This window comes from Hylaeus anthracinus, unplaced genomic scaffold (assembly GCF_026225885.1).
Source record: "Hylaeus anthracinus isolate JK02 unplaced genomic scaffold, UHH_iyHylAnth1.0_haploid 11982, whole genome shotgun sequence".
NCBI lineage: Eukaryota > Metazoa > Arthropoda > Insecta > Hymenoptera > Colletidae > Hylaeus > Hylaeus anthracinus.
Genome location: NW_026534330.1, coordinates 13,784,772 through 13,802,299, shown reverse-complemented (window position 1 = coordinate 13,802,299; position 17,528 = coordinate 13,784,772). Strand labels below are relative to the sequence as shown.

General features: G+C 35.3%; 2 protein-coding genes across 2 annotated transcripts in view; one reads left to right on the top strand and one right to left on the bottom strand.

Moving 5' to 3' along the window:
• LOC128886434 (NADH dehydrogenase [ubiquinone] 1 beta subcomplex subunit 5, mitochondrial) overlaps positions 1–237 on the bottom strand; it is a 60,098-nt gene extending 59,861 nt beyond the window's left edge. Inside the window, exon 1 of the mRNA XM_054141361.1 lies at positions 228–237. The gene's annotated coding sequence lies outside the window, so the exon portion shown is untranslated. The remainder of the gene's footprint in view (positions 1–227) is intronic.
• The window catches only part of LOC128886402 (facilitated trehalose transporter Tret1-like), a 56,169-nt gene extending 42,458 nt beyond the window's left edge, over positions 1–13,711 (top strand). The window contains exons 3-9 of the mRNA XM_054141273.1: positions 3,198–3,327; positions 4,538–4,673; positions 6,149–6,605; positions 7,804–8,053; positions 8,590–8,796; positions 8,878–9,070; positions 10,501–13,711. Coding sequence (XP_053997248.1) covers positions 3,198–3,327; positions 4,538–4,673; positions 6,149–6,605; positions 7,804–8,053; positions 8,590–8,796; positions 8,878–9,070; positions 10,501–10,754 — 1,627 coding nt within the window. The 3' untranslated portion in view covers positions 10,755–13,711. The remainder of the gene's footprint in view (positions 1–3,197; positions 3,328–4,537; positions 4,674–6,148; positions 6,606–7,803; positions 8,054–8,589; positions 8,797–8,877; positions 9,071–10,500) is intronic.
• The last annotated feature ends 3,817 nt before the right edge of the window (positions 13,712–17,528 follow it).

Sequence of the window (17,528 nt, the reverse complement as noted above, 5' to 3'; positions counted from 1 at the left end):
ATTTTTATACCAATTTATTTATTTAATTCACATGAGTTTCCATATAACGATTAATAAATTGAATATTGTCTAAAATTGAACAAATATATCTAGACACTTGAGAAATATAATATTTTTACACCAATCGTCTACGTACATATTTAAGTTCGACCAATGGAATGATTAACTTTTGAGATTTGTTTTCTTAAAGTGTCTTGAAACAATTAGGTTTCATTCATAGCAGTAACGTCTGCGTTGTTATCAGAAGGTGATTTCTAAATGCTCGTAAATCTGATTCTGAATAAACTACAGTTGCATACATTCTGTTATTGCCATGAATTCTAGAGATTCGATAATAAATCTTGGATTCTCGTGTATCTATTTCAATCAGAAACGATTGAAACGGGACGATTGAGTTACGTATTACTTTAAGGGCGCCATTGCTTTATCGCAAATGTCTGAGGTTCAAAATTATTTCAAGGTCAAGATCATTTCATACTACAATACAATATCATGGTGCTAAAGTCACCTTGGCATCAACAGTATGAAGTTAATAGTAAATAATCTTGTCTTATCTTGGATTTCGAGCACTTTCAATAGGGTATTAGTGGCAGATAGGATCTCTTACCTTCAAAACTATAAATCGTCTTCCTGTTTGTTTTGGTCTTATCGTGAGAGATCATTTTCTTCCAAAAGAATAAAAATAATTTGAAAGAAGCGAACCTTGGAAAATATTCTTTTTTTCGAAAAAATATATTTAACAACTATTTGTTTGTTTTGGTCTTATCGTGAAAGATCATTTTCTTTCAAAACAATAAAAATGATTTAAAAGAAGCGAGCCTTAGAAAATGTTCTTATTTCGAAAAAATATATTTAACAACTATTTCATATCTTATCGACATGTACAAATTGTGTTTAAAATACTTTTATTAATAATGAAAGTAGAGAAAATAAAAACGTCATAAAACGTTCATAGTCAAAAATCGAAATTATCAATTTAATCATGTATGCTTGCACGTCTCTGCGCGCGCGCGTGTGTGTAAATATATGTAGTATATTCATATACTGTGTGTAAATTTCCGCTAAAGTATCGACTATTAGAGCGATAATTTTACAATATTACATCATTTCATCATGTTTGTTTTGTTCTTATCGTGAGAGATCATTTTCTTTCAAAAGAAATCTTCTTTGAGATGAATTAGTCGCTCTTTCAACCAAAAAATTATAAACAAATTTACGTTTTTTAAATTTTCGTTCTTTATACAAACTTTTAATTGGTGAAAAACAAGTTCTTCAATTTACAGTTTTATTCAAGCAAACAAAATTGCGTTTTACTTTGAAACAAAAATGTTTCTGGTACTTGACAGTACCATGTAAGTTTCATGAAACTGTATGGATTATTCCATGTGTAAAGACTGTGTAAAGACTGTACATATGTATGTAGATGGAACCGGGCAAACCATTCACCGAATACCGTATTTGACATGTCTTGTTTGTCAAAGCACATAATCTTGATTTATAATTCCCTACCGTTATTCAATGTTTGTCATCAAATATTATTTCGCTGACTTTGTCGCTGCAACAGTAACGTTTGTAGATTTAGGATGAGATCAGCAAATGGGCATTAACTTTTGTATACAGGGTGGTCCACGCAATTGTTTCAAGCCATAAGTCCGTTATTATTGCATTTACGAAAAAATGCCAAAGGAGAAAGGTAAATGGTTCGAAGAGCACTACATCTGTAGGACTTAAAATTTTTTTTAGATGCAGCAGCTGAACTTTTTAGTTTTGCTGAATTTTTTAGATGCAGAAACTGATTTGTACGAGTAACCATTTCATCATTCAGTAGCAATTCACGTATCGTAACTCGAGTACGAAAACTAAGAATTTGAAAAAGTGTAACTGTATTTCACTAAATACAAGAAAATATATTTTACTAACAGTGAGAAAGAAGATATGTACGACACTTTTGTGTTGTGTGATGCAGATCATTTAAACGCAGTTATACAAACAATAAAAAAACGTTATCAGAGATGTTTAGAATGTAATGGAAAAGCGTTGGAGCATCTTCTTCAATAAAGACATTTTTTGAAAATATCTCGAGAACTAATAATTTTTTTGCCATGGTACCCTAATCATTTGTTATGTAGAATGAACAGAAGAATCGATCTGTGTAAAAAAAAAATATGCATTTCTACTGAAAGAAATGATGCAATTGTTAATTGCATATGTACTGTTGTATCTAAACAAAATTTAAAGGCCTATAGGTGTAGTGCTCTTCGAACCATTTATCTTTCTCCTTTGGTATTTTTTCATAAATGCAATAATAACGGAGTTATCACTTGTATACAAGGTGTTCCAGCCTAAGTGATACGGAGCTCGAACTCCAAAACTATCGGTCGAATGCAAAATTTCAACTATGTAAATTGCATGGCACAATGGGGCTCATGTTTCAGCGAGAAGGAATTTTTGTTAACTTTGTTATTTAACGAGATATGATGGTCAAGTTTCGTTTTTCAAATGGAACTATATATTTTTTTTTTATACCATGTGATAGTACTTTTCAAGACGAATTCATGACGCTTTAATGTATTTACCCGATTTTTATTAATTTTCAAGCTATAACGCTTTAAAGTTTGCTAATTTTCAAGGAAAAAACTGTTCGATCCCAGTAAGCACCATGGGATTTTTGAAATCGATACGGAGGCTCTCGTTTGGGATTCTAGGCCCAAGGAAGGAAAATGAGAAGAATCCCAATATTCTTCTAAAATATGAATAAATGTGTGTGTAATAATCTATTTGAAAAAAAAAAACTCAAAATAATATTTGAAAATCAACGGTCTAGACCAGGGCTTTTTAAACTTTTTTCATTCACGACCCCATTCATGATTGTGATATTTATCGCGACGCAAAAAATATAAAATAAAAATATGTAAATATTTTGTGATGATTTATTGATTAGGTAACAATATACAGAATGCCCTACTAACTATTATCTCTGACACCAATCAAGCTCAGATGTAGGCAAAATAGTCTTCTAAATTAATTAAACAACTTATCATTCATTGGTTATCGAATGACAATTTTGATTTGAATTATAAAATGAAATTATAATTTAGCTTAAAGGAATAACGGTTTATCGAAGTAATAGTTTTTTTAAGTAACTGTTAACTTTCAAACATTTACTTAAATTACATAATTTGATACGATTGTTTTAGTGTCGAGCGCGAGGCGTCAAAGAATATCGAAGAAAATGAGAGGGAGAGCTTTCAAGAAGCGATCGTCTCGAGCAGAAGTCTCAACAAAGGCTTCGTCCAGCCGACGGCTCTCAAAAACGCCATACCAGAGGTACGTTGACAACCCACTTTTCAATTGATAGCTTTATAAGAGGAAAATTTTAGCTTCGTAAATATTTTCACCCGTATTTACGGTACTGAAAGTGTTAGGGATGTTTGGAAAATACATATTTATTTATGATACAAACTAATATAATAAATACATGCTCATCATAACCATTCCTTCTACATATAATGACAGCTGCTTTCATGCTGTTCCCATTTGAAAAAATTTATGAATTTCTTAATGTTTATAACTATTATTACGGCAAAATTTCTATTCTTTGATTTAACTCGGCAAGAAATTAACCAATCGAGATGAAATCTTCTACATATAATGTCAAATGATTAATTATGTTCCCATTTGAAAACATTTTTGAATTTCTTAATGTTTATACAATTGTTACTGGAAAATTCCTATTTTTTTATGAAACTCGGCAAGGAATTTATCTAATGAGACCAATCCTTTCCCATTTAGTTGCACATGGATTCCTGATGATTCCACTTGCAACTATACAGGGTGTCCCAAAATGTTGGAGGTCATAGAAAGAGATAGTTCGGGGGGTGATTTGAAACAACTTTTTCCTTAGCGAAAATGTTGTCCGAGGCTTCGTTAAGGAGATATTAACAGAAAACCCCGACCAATCAGAGCGCGCGTATACCGGTGGGCGGGCGGCGGTAGCGTAGGCTACACGCTCTGATTGGTCGAGGTTTTCTGTTAATATCTCCTTAACGAAGCCTTGGACAACATTTTCGCTAAGGAAGAAGTTGTTTCAAATCACCTCCCGAATCACGCCTTTCAAGGTGTTACAACATTTTTGAGACACCTTGTATGCAAGGGGTGGCTTTATAATTTTTCATGTACTTGGCGCCGAGACGCTATCGCGTCTCTAGATCCGTACAGCAACCAATTTAAAATAAATGGTTCTTGTACGAATATGCGGTAGTGCCACATTATGTACGGGGAGGCATTATAATTTTTCATGTTCTTAACATCGAGACGCTACCTCGTCTCTAGATTCGTACAGCAACCACTTTAAAATAAATGGTTCCTGTACGAATGCTTATTACACTGACTGTATGTTCGTCTCCGATTGTATCTTCCATACATCGTTAAACAAGATGTCACCGTATGAAACATTTTTTTTTAACAACAACCTACACTAACTACTAACACGTGTTCCTCATTTTCTCATTAACACCACATCGTTTAATTATTTCAGATCGCGGCTTGCGTCATATCCGCGACTTTCCACATATCGGTGGGACTGAGCATGGCGTACTCGGCCATTCTCATTCCTCACCTGGAGGCCACGGACTCTGATTTGCGCGCCACTAAAGTGGAAACTTCCTGGATAGGTGAGCAACTCCCGAGACGCGATAAATTAAGTACTGATGGTGAACAACGACGATAAGTATGCGCGAAATAAAATGGATCGCTCGTTCATCTGAACGAGGACATGCTCGTGCAAGAATTAACATCGTGGGAAGCGATAATTGTTACGGTTTTACAAGCACTTGATGATTTTATTATGATCTCTACTAATTGCCTGCATGGGTTGCACGCAAGATAAAATATAGGTCGGCCATTAACAAATTTTGACATATACACAGAAATACACAAAATGGCTGCTCTTTACTTTGGGGCACCAAAAATTATGAACCGTTTTTTGCACCATTTAGTAGTTTTTGATGCCTAGATTGCGAAAATGTAAGTAAAAATGTTAGGAGTCCAATAGTTAAAATGATACAAAAAAATGGTACAAAAAAAAAGTTCATAATTTTTGGTGCCCCGAAGTAAAGTTTAACCCACAAAATGTAGCGGTGTGCATGACTCAATTGACACAAAGTAATGTGTATTAACCGACTTCGAAAAAGAGGAGGTTACTCAATTCGACATGTATATTTTTTTTTATGTATGTTACTCGATTACGCTGGGATTTTGTGGAGCATGTCTCCGGGGTGGTCCCATGATAAACAAATTTTGGGATTTCTCATTTTGATGTCAAATATGATTAGGATTACTTTTCAATACTACGCCATTTATACCAATGCTTTGTTATTTTTTAATTCATAGTAGTATCATTATGGTTCTATCATCTGTTATGTTGTAGCTCATGATCAGTGTATTTCTTAGCTTCTTACAAGGAAACATCGGTGACTGTTACACCTCGATTTTGATGAAACACTGTACATACACTTGCTTGTGTTTCTACCAGTAGCTCAATTTCTACCAGTTGTCGCTAATAACCACATTTAAGATGTTGATGGGACATTAAATCTATACAAAAGGAAAAATGTGAATCGTTTGGGGTGTTAATCAATTAAATTCATTTATTTCGACGTAGAATGAAGTATAATACAATTGTAAAACAACTACATATCAGTTTAGTATAGTTATAGCTATGGGTATTGAAATACTCACGTACCAAAATACATATAGATATTCATAGATATATACATAGATTCAAATAGATTCTAGTCTATGCGTACCCCTGAATTTTAATATTAGAACTTACTACAAGTGTATTGAAATATACACTGAAAGTAGGAAATCTCACCATCAAATCTTTCAAAAGTTAAATTGAAAGTACAGTTACAAATTAAACACAACAACACGAAATGGAAACAACATTGTTTTACAAATGTAAAACAACTATTAACATATTAGAACTTACTACAAGTGTATCAAAATATACATTGAAAGTAGAAAATCTCACCATCAAATCTTTCAAAAGTTAAATTGAAAGTACAATTATAAATTAAACACAACAACACAAAATGAACTGTGGATGTATTTATACACGTGTACTGAGGAATGATTGTTGTTTCAGCTAGCGTGGTGGTGGTGTGTGCACCCTTGGGTGCGCTGATAGGTGGATTCCTGATGGAGACGTTGGGAAGATTGAGAACTCTCCAAATCGGTGCGATTCCATGCGTGGCAGGGTGGATCCTCATTGCACTTTCAACGAATATTCCAATGCTGTTGGTCGGCCGCTTGTTAACTGGACTGGCGACGGCTTTGGCAACCTCTCCAGCCATCGTATACATTACCGAGGTCGCACGACCAGAGTTAAGGGGATCGATGATATCCTTTGGTCCGACTTTGGCCTCTTTCGGCATGGTCCTCTCGTATTTGAAGGGCGCGTTCATGCCCTGGAGGCTGGTAGCCTGGCTCAGTATTATTTATGCCGTTGTGCCTATCATTTTGGTGCAAGCGTTTGTACCTGAATCGCCTGTGTGGCTGGTTTCCAAGGGTCGAGTGGAGGAGGCGAAAAAGTCACTAGAATGGTAAGGAACATACCTTGATACAGTAAAGAACATAGCTGTACCAATAATCACAGATTTGCCATAATAAATACAGGCTGTTTCAGAATTCCTGTAAGAGCCGGAAATGGGGGATAGCTGAAATGATTCTAAACAACAATGTCCTTTGCAAAAATATCGGATGAGGCTTCGTTAATAATTCAAAAACAAAGCCCTATCCGACATTTTTGCAAAGGAAATTGTTGTTCAGAATCGTCTCAGCTACCCTCCATTTCCGACTCACACAGGAGTTCTGGGACACCCTGTATAACAGGAACATTTTGTGCTACTTAATATAATATAAAGCCTTTTTTTTTAACTTCTCCGTGTGTTGTTGTTCACCTGCAAAGTATTAAAACTAGAAAATTATATTGCTGAAAGTATCGTACAAAACTTTATCAATGAATATTCTTTGTTACAGGTGAGCAAGAACGCATTGAGAACTTTAAAAAAAGATTTATATTACATTAAATAGCACAAAATGTTCCTGTTATACTTACTTTTTGTATACCTTAAAGTTAATGGCAATATAAAAAAGGAATTATTGGTGCAGCTATGTTCATCACTATATTATACATCCTATAGATCCTCTGATTAGACTGTATAAGTAGAAACTAGTCTCAGGAAACTAGAATAGGAAAAACTAAGCCTTAAAAAAAGAGTTCGAATGTCGCAAAGAAATTAGAGTAATTTTGATCCTCAAAACGAATTTAGTAAGTGACACTGCAATAAGACTTGCATCAATCATAGGCATAAACTTGTTATACCATGCATATAAAAAGTCTAATTACTTTTCTAGACTTTATTGTTCAGACAAATTAAAATGTATGCAAAGAAAATGTATTCCTTTAATTTGAATATTGCTAATAAAGTAGATAGTGATAGAGATGACAGAGAAAAACAAAGAAGACATACACATAGTAAAAGTCAAGCAAATTAATTATTAACTAAAGACTATTAATAAAGTGTATAATCAGGAATTGGCCGTAAATTAATGACATTAAATATCGTTTCTTTATTACAGAGAAATTCAATTTTGTTTTGGTATTCAGCGTCAATTCCATGCCTAATTTATAACATTATATATACATATTCAATAAAGAAGTCGATATTTCATGATAGGACCTGACTTAACTTCTATCTGTAAGACACTCTTTCTTAAGTTCTGATGTTCGATTAATAGGCTGTGCAAATGCGAAGTGAAACAAGGAAAGGTGTCAGCCGCGCAGGCACAGCTGACAACGATTATGAAAGAGAACGAGATCAAGCTGAGCGAGCAGAGAAAAAGCAAACACGGCGGTGTATCCACCAAGTTCAGAGCGTTCTTGAAGCCTACAGGATGGAAGCCGATGACGATACTCTTCCTGTTCTTCTCCTTCCAGCAGTTCTCCGGAATCTATATTACTCTATTTTACGCTGTCACGTGGTTCCAAGTAAGCAACGTTCCTGAATCTAAAGTGTCGCCAGATGTCTTTCCAAGCATATTTATTCGTTAAATCTCTTTAACATACAAATATTAGACAAAACGTAACAATTAATTACACTGTATGTGCACATCTTTCAGTTGTAGAAAACAATTACATTTATGTGAAGAACAGAATTCAATTTTAGAAATCAATTAGATTTATGTGAAAAACAGAATATCAAAAACGTTTGCAATTACTTTCTATCCATCTTGTGTAAGTTATTTTTTGTACTAGACTCTGTTTCGTTGTGCATATCTTAAGTGTGAATGTAGTCTTAAATCATTAACAATCCTCGCAATACAATTAATTTCTTTGTTGTATTTAGTCTAATATTTTGTCAAAAAGGATATGTTAATAGAAATGTTTAATAAGTATGCTTGGAAACACATTTTATGACAATTATTTGACATTGGTCACCCACTAGACTTATGTTTCTGAATCTTGTCCAAAAATTAATTTGTTGATCCGATATGTATTTCGTAATTGCAATCACTCTTTTTCAGGAAGTTGGCTCTGGCGTAGATGAATACATAGCCTCGATTTTAGTCGGCGTAACACGTTTTCTGTGTTCAATGGTGAACACCTGGCTGCTGAGACGTTACAAGAGACGACCATTGTGTATCATTTCGTCACTGGGCATGGCAATTTGTATGACCGTTTCCGGTTACTTCACTCTCCTCATTAGGGATGGCGATCGTTCTGGCTATTGGGTATGCATTTGAAATGTGACAAGTTTGAACGAAAAGCTTTCAAATCAAGGATTAATTTTACTTATTTCTCTGTTTGTTCAGGTACCAGTTCTATGTCTGCTCCTTTACGTTTGTACATCTATGGTTGGTATGCTGACTATTCCGTGGACCATGACTGCAGAGTTGTTCCCAACTGAGATCAGAGGAATAGCTCATTCCATCAGTTACTCGATAGCCAACTTGCTAATGTTTGCTGCTCTGCAAAGTTACAGGAGCTTGCAAGGTTTCCTGGGTGGTACGTATTTGATTGATTCTATGCAATCTAGTACAAGCTTAAGCTGTTACGCCACTTTACCCATCCGAATTTTCAGGCTTTTTTAAGAATTTTTATTAAAGCAATAACAAGATTTTATGTACATTGAAGTACATTAATGTATTGTATAAATATTTAACTAGAAAATTATTCTTCATTTTTTTTTGTTTTTCCAAAAATAGTGGCACGGCAGACGATTTAGTGGAGCATCTCAAAAATAAAAGGTTTTCCGGTAGAGACGATAACTCAAACCAGGTTCAAGTTAGACCCGTGAAACAAAATTTTTAAAAATATACATTTTTAATCAAATGGCACATTAGCCTAAAAATGCGGTACTTAAAGTTGGATAAAAGATACAAATATTAATATAATGAAAAAATCCCACGTGTTTCACTAGAAAAACATATGATGATTGCATAAGAAGAGATTCAAGTCGATTGATTAAAAATTGGCGAGGCTAAAGTAACCATCGATTTTGAAAATGCTGTTTCAAGAAACACGTGTTTAAAGTTTCCGTTACGTTGATGTGCGCCTCTACTTCTAGAGCTCAAGACTGCATTTACAATTTCTATATCGATTTCTAATTAACGGCATATTATTTTCGTATATGTAAAGAGTACTTTAAGCAAAAAAAATTCGATTTTTGAAGCGACCAAAGTGGTGTAACCCCTTAAATAGAAATTTGAATTACTCCATAACGTACACAAAATATTATAACACAATAACATACCATCGCTTGGTACAATTAGCATTATGTAAACTTATTATTACAACGTATATTTAGAAAAATGGATTCAAATAGGTTCTATTTGTCTTGTCAATTAAGTGTTAATAATTTGACAAATTACTTTTAACTTTGAACTTTCAGCTTTCCTTCACATTCCAATTTCCACATACAGGATGTTACACCTAAACCAGGCCACTTGAATATGTGTTCCAATTGTGACGATACAACAAATATTTTATATGTAATTAAAATGGTATAGAGGGGCCCATCTGATCGTATTTGAACGTCAGCTACATAATACGATAGGAAACAAACATGCATTTATAAGTGAAGTCACAATTGAAAGAGATATTTAAGTGGAGTGGTTTAGGTCTGTGTTAGGTCTGTTAGCTTGTATACCCTCTGTATGCAAATTAGAATGTGAAAGATAGCTGAAATTTTAAAAAACATTTTTCAAATTATCGTCACTTAATTGGTAACACAAATAGAACCTATTTTAATTTATATTCACATTTTTATTCCTACCCTGTTTAACTCTTCACGTTTCGAACAATCTGAATCAGCCTATAAAATGCAGTAGCTTAATTTGTATTTCATTGGAAATTCAACCCTAGCATCTAATTTAAATCTTCATTCAGACAAATATTAAGCTAAACCTAAACGTTCACTGTTTCATTATTTACAGGGTCCTACGCTGTCCAGTGGTTTTTCGCTGGCGTTTCAATAGGCGCCGCTGTTTTCGTGTGGTTTTTACTGCCAGAAACACATGGCAAGAAGCTCTCCGAGATCGAGGAATACTTTAAGAACAATTTCCTGGCAGTTGGAGCTGAAGCGAAAGCCAGAAAGCAGCGTGCAAAGAGGAGGAACGCGCGGCACGAGAAGGGACCAGTTACAGAGCCACTGAATCCGTCAAATGTGAAAAATATACAGAACGTTTAAGCGTCTTCTATCGCACGGGCTGGAACCGTGGCAAAGACTACCTTTTTACGAGATCAAGTTGTAATGTATAACATTCATTCTACACGCGACACGCGAATCAAAAGTTTTATAGTTGAAAGTTACCTTCGAAACGATAAAACCTGATCGCTGGAGTACGGATTTCTACAAACGTGGCTTATTTAGAAACAATCTACAACTGAGAACTGGGTTTTCTACATTGATGTCGACTGACATTAATTTCTACATATTGTTACAAGGAATATCAAAAGACTTGCGTGTTTCCTCAAGTTACTGTAAATAGCAATAACACAATTAGTAGATTTTAATAGACAGACACTGGCATTAAAAGGTCTATGATAGGCTTGTAGTAGAAAAATTTGCAATGCTTCGTTCACAGAGATCTCTCTGTACAGAAATCTCTCTGACCAATTCTGTTTTATCGTTTTAAAGGTTACTCTTGAACTTACTATGAAGGTATTCCGAGTGTCATGTGTGAAATGAATTACCAAAGTGATTGATATCGTACTATTAGTAGCGTGTCAGAGTCAAATAATGGGGGAGTTACTACGAAGTGCATTACGAAGCTGTGTAGTTTTGTACTTAAGCTTTGCTTTCGCTTGAATCGCGTTCGTGCAAACAATGATAAGGGTACGTTATAATTTACGACTATAAATCGAATGAAGTAAAATCGTGTAAACGATCGCAGAGGTAAATTATAATTTACGCTTGTAAATCGAAGGACAAGTATGCGGAGCGTAAAACGATTAACTGGAGGAAGCGAACTGTAAAAGTATGAACCCTTTGCGGTCCAGAGTTTCCGTTTTTAGTACATTTTCGTCGTACGTAGGAACGCAAGAGTATCGCTACAAAGTTTCACGAAAAGCTAGCCCAATCACTTTAGATTCGATTATGAAAATAATTTTATCAAACTGATTTGTTGCATGTACTTCTATTTAGATTATCTTGTATCCTATAGTATTATCTGTTTCTTATAGGAATCTTTAAAGGTATTGTGTTTTCTGCAAAAATAATTGTCATCGATAATTAAGATACGGAAATTCCTACGAAAGCGGTGTGACGTTAAATTTGTATAATCAATAGTTTTCACGTAGAATGATGTGAAAACTTTGATCCATAGTCTACAGTCACAGTCTTGAAGGGTATTACTTCCTAACAATTTCGTGTTTACAACTCAACGAAGACCTTGTATACAAGCTGTCACGTCTAAAGCAAGCCATCTGAATATCTGTTCCAATTGTAACGATATAAACAATATTTTATTTTTATTTTAAAGTCAACTACATAATACGACAAGAAAAAATATGCATTTATGAGTGAAATCACAATTGAAAGAGATATTCAGGTGGCCTGTTTAGGTGTAACACACTGTAGAAGTCAAACCGTATTAACCATTATATTTATTTCAGTTAACGCTTAAAATCTGTCAACAGTGACGTGGCAAATAGAAATATGGATTATTGTTATTATTATTACAAATCAAAGTTCACCATTCTCTCTTCATATTTTTGTGTAAATTGGTCACTCTCTGTCTCTCTCTTTAGTGGACACCTATAAACCAATAATTTTTTAAATATCTGCAAAAAGGTGATTCTATACACCTGTTGGGACCCGTAAGAAATTTTCCATGCGATGATAATGTTGACACAATATAGATACATTGATAGAAATATTTTCATAACATTTTTACGCGTTTTAGTCTAGAGTGACTGGATTAAGCGACGAGTCCTCGGTTATTGCTGCTCCGAGAAAAGTTGTTTGATAAAGAAACGTCATTGCGCAATCGAGAAATGATTACAATGATGGATTAGTTATGTATGGAATTCTGCGACTGTTTATGTTGTGTTGAGAAACGCTCGAACGCGCTTGGATTTGCGAAGGAAATGATACTGCACGCGGTATGCACTTACGGCGTGGTGTTGCGTGAGCAACGAGGTGGATAATTGTACCAAAAAATAGTAAACGACTCTACACGCAACAGATGAAACAGTATTAGACGTTGATCTGATACAGTCTTCCGTGTGCACGTGCACGGATGGCCGTAGAAGAGATGGATGATGGTTCTTCGTACAGAACAAACGTTGGTTACGCGCTTAAGGTCTTTCTTACGCCGTGTATCGTTTCGTGGAAACGATCGCCGTTTATAAGCAGAGCATTCCTTTTTGGAAAACAATTTTAACAACTTCGCTGTGATGTAACAATACTTGTAAAAAGAAATCGTACAATCCGTGATACTCAGGGTGCAGTATCCTGTTTTGCATTCAAACGTGGAATACGTGGAACAAACAAAAAGCGAAGTGTGTTCCTTTCGAAAAGATAACTCGGGATTGTGGAATCATATTTTTTTCACGCCACGAGTCTTGTACGTTGCGAATCGTTTTTGAAAATACCCGGAGTACGCTCACGCTCGATTAGAATTCGTCTGACTATGTACATAATTAATAATTTATACCCAGTAATGCTATTTCCTTGTAATTACCTTTGCCCATTTTGCGTACACGAATTATGCGCACAGATACCTCGGGTGTTTTCGAAAACTGTTACTTCGAACATAAACGATTGGGCAAAATAAATTTAATCCACAGTTTCGATTTAAATTCTGGGAGCAATAAATTATAACCAACTCGCAGGTTTGCCACATATTTTAGGACAAATACGCTACAAAAAACGATTGTATTAAATATCTTAAAGGCGGTTCAAGTGCCTCTCTTTTTTGTCAACTATTCGATGATTATTTGTAATATAAGTGTGCCTAAACATGCGAACAGAGTGGGTTTTACAACAATATACTTTGTATCGTACAATGCAGCATGCTTATATTTTTTAAATATAAATGTGTATATGCATTCACATATATCTACATCTATATGCGTATACGTACTATTGTAAAATTTCTTAAAGTGTTTCTAATAAAATCATATTTTTGGAAACCGCAAAAAGGACTTACAAGACACCTTACCATCGAAGTACCGTTGCGCCGGGAAGTTGAACAACGTAAAGAAATTCATTATATTTGTCAGGATTTATAAACGAACAAGAACTCAAAGGTTTATTTACAACAGAACAAGAATATCGGTACATCCGATGTGTACAAAGTCTCGCGCTGAAGTGCACAATTGCATTGAAGTGACTTGATGACAACGTCGCAATGTATCGATTTTACGTTAGCAGTCCTCCTCAGTAAACGACATCTGATGATGTTTGCCTGAACTAAACTTGTTACCCGACTTGCTCTACCATTATCCACAAAATGACGGAACTCAATTTTGGGGAATGCTTTTACGATTGTTCACTTTTCGACCAAAGAAATACTCTTTGTTTTCGACCTTCTGGGTGAGGGCTCATACGAAAGAGGAAGGTTCAGTACATTCGGCTTTGGTCATCGTGTAAGTCACAAAACTCTTTTAGTCAGGGCCGGCGTGACCTTTTGCGGGGCCTGAATTCACATTCAAATCCTACACTTAAATTTTACAAGAAGGAATTATTTATTTACAAATGCTATATATTTTGTATAAGATGAATATTAAATAATAATACTTTGATGATTTTTGTCACGGGGCGCAGGAGTCAGAGCCAAACTCCGAGTTGACTTCAGCGACAGTTGCGGAAAAAAGCAGGAAACTCCGGGACAAGGACAGAGAGGGCGATACAACAATTGCAGGAGAGGCGAGGATAGGGCGATTAGGCTAGCATGATTTTTTTTCCAGGATATTGAAGCAAAGAAGCAATATTTTCTAATAATTCTGGTTTTAATATGTTCGTTACACTTTGGCGGATGCGACTCCAAGGCCTGATTTTACAATTTCGGCCCTAAAACTTTATAAGCAATAAAAGTATGTTTGCTATCTTCATTTTATTGTTTATAAAGTTTTAAGGCCGAAATTGCGAAATCAGGCCTTGGAGTCGCATCCGCCAAAGTGTAACGAATATATGAAAATCAGAATTATTAGAAAATATTGCTTCTTTGCTTCAATATCCTGGAAAAAAATCATGCTAGCCTAATCGCTCTATCCTCGTCTCTCCTGCAATTGTTGTATCGCCCTCTCTGTCCTTGTCCCGGAGTTTCCTGCTTCTTCCGCAACTGTCGCTGAAATTTGGCTCTGGCTCCTGCGCACACTAAAAAAATGTCTTGCATCTCATTAAAAATTGCTTTTATTTGTTAATGGTATCATCAGTCTGTAAAAAGGTAATCAAAATCGATGGAGTAATTTTCGTAGACCGCGGGGCCTTTTAAAACGCGGGGCCGGGTTCCGGCGAACGCGCTGAACCTGCCTTGCGCCGGCCCCCTGCTTTTAGTGATCTAAAAATGCTTGGAATGCAGGTGTATTATATCGTATTTTTGTTCTACTTTTGATATCCATATTATTAAATATTAACAAGATATCGTTGAATTATGACCAAAGCCGAATATATTGAACCTTCCTCTTTCGAATGAGCCCGCACCCAACCTTAAATATTCTCATATAAGGACGAAAAGTGAAAAATCACAGACCTTTGTTTGCTCCCATTTTTGCCGGTAATATCACCTCGCTGCATTACCCGGGTCTAACCTATGTGCTCTTACATATGAAAATATATGATTCCAATGAATTTAATGAATGATAAAGTATAATTATTAACAATCATAGTGCTGCTCATTCCTCTGGAGTAACTATACATCCCATTATTAGTGTAATATGAATGTGAGGTCGAAAAATTCGTTTGGACCTCATCGCTAGATGGCGATACCAGTTTGTTTTTTATAGTACAAAGACGGTAAAAGTGATCCTCTTCTGAATCAATAAAGAAGTTTCTGCCAAAGTTCAGGTGATAACCCACTGCTGAGTCAATGAGAAAGTAACCATTTACCAGGTATCAGCCACATTTTCTAATGGCATTATCAGTCCTAAATAATTCTCTCGAAAATAAGTGGAATATAGGAAGACTTGTTTTAGAGGTACTAATGTCACGAAAGAGCTGTATCTCTTGACGTTGAAGTGTTGAACTATTACCATCTCAACAAAAATTCTCGAAAGATGGAGAACACAAAATGAATTTAGTACGTAGTCCTCAAGCATGCATAAGATTTATACTTGTATTTGAGTCAATGGGCTCACGACTTATATTTTTGTTTCAATAAATACAATTAAACAAATATTCGTAGAAATGATAAATACTGTAATGTTCCAAAGGAAAGAATCGAACTATTTTCACTACAAACTTAGTCATTTTTTCACCGATGGCGCCACTAGTACTGAAACTGTGGCCGATACCTGGTAAATGGTTACTTCCTTACCGACTCAACAGTGGGTTATTACCTGAATTTTGGCGGAAACTTCTTTATCGATTCAGAAGAGGATCTGTTTTATCTTCTTTTGTTTCGTTTGTCTTGTTGAATTGCTGTTTGATTTTGTTAATTAATAAATTGCTTTAAGGTTGTTCAATACGTGTGATCATTAAAACTTGAAAATAAAACCACTTATATTCTGAACGTATATTTATTATAGTCTCAAGCGCTATAAAACATGCTCTACTTATCTGGATGCACCCATTGTATTTCTCAATTTATATGAAGGCAGTAAGGTCATGTTCCAAAATTGTTTTCTTTTTTTTACGCCGCCACCGAAAAGGTTGCATTGTATTTAATATCCTGTATTTAATAATTTATCCAAATTCATTAAAAGTTGGTGAGTAATGATGCACTTTAAATAGAAATTATTTTATACTTTTTAGTGCACTTTTAATGCTTTTCGAAGTCGGTTATATTTTTTTTCCAAAAGTTATTTCTATAAAAAGTGATATAAAATGGTAAAATATAAAACAAGTCCAAATTCTTGTTTATATTACCAAGTGGCGGTGATGCTCTATCCATGTAAGAAGTTTCAACCCGATTGATCCATCCGATCAAATTTTTCGGTTTTTTACCACAAAAATCGGGTAAGAAATGACAAATCGCATAACGTCTTTATATCGGGACCGTATTCTGATTTTTTAAGCCATCTTGCTGTAATCGGCAAACAAACATAAAAAGAAGATAAACATGTCGAATTAAGTAACCTCCTTTTTCTCGAAGTCAGATAGGAAATGTCCCGCCATTTCTATTACGCGGGCTCCTGAGTAACCAGTTACAGCCCTGAACAAAGGATACGAGGACTTTTGAAAGAACCAGGGAAACTTGGCAAAATTCTTTTGTTTGTATCGTCATATTCTAATTAAATGTCCGGGACCTTGAGTCCGGTTGTTCCTTATTCACAGGAATTCCCAACTCGATTCAGAGGAGTTCGCATGCCAGCACATGTCTGATACGTGCGCACGTACGAATCATAAGATATACCGCGTGCAAGACTGGAATAATACACTGAAATCATTGTTCGTCCGCTTCGTGACGATGTTCCCCAACGCACAGATGTACGGATCATCTGCCCCTTCGAACACCAGGCCCTAGAACAGAACGAATCAATCGAACTATACAGGGTGCCCTACAAATGTTGTAATACCTTGAAATGAGTGGTTCGGAAGGTGATTTGAAACAACTTTTTCCTTAGCGAAAATGTTGCTCGAGGCTTCGTTAAGGAGATATTAACAGAAAACCCCGACCAATCAGAGCACGAGGATACCGTTGGAGCGGCCGCGGTAGCGTAGGCTACGCGTTCTCATTGGTCAGGGTTTTCTGTTAATATCTCCTTAACGAAACCTCGGACAACATTTTTGCTAAGGAAAAAGTTGTATTTGTGTTTTGGGACACCCTGTATATATATATCTTATTTAGTCTGAAGA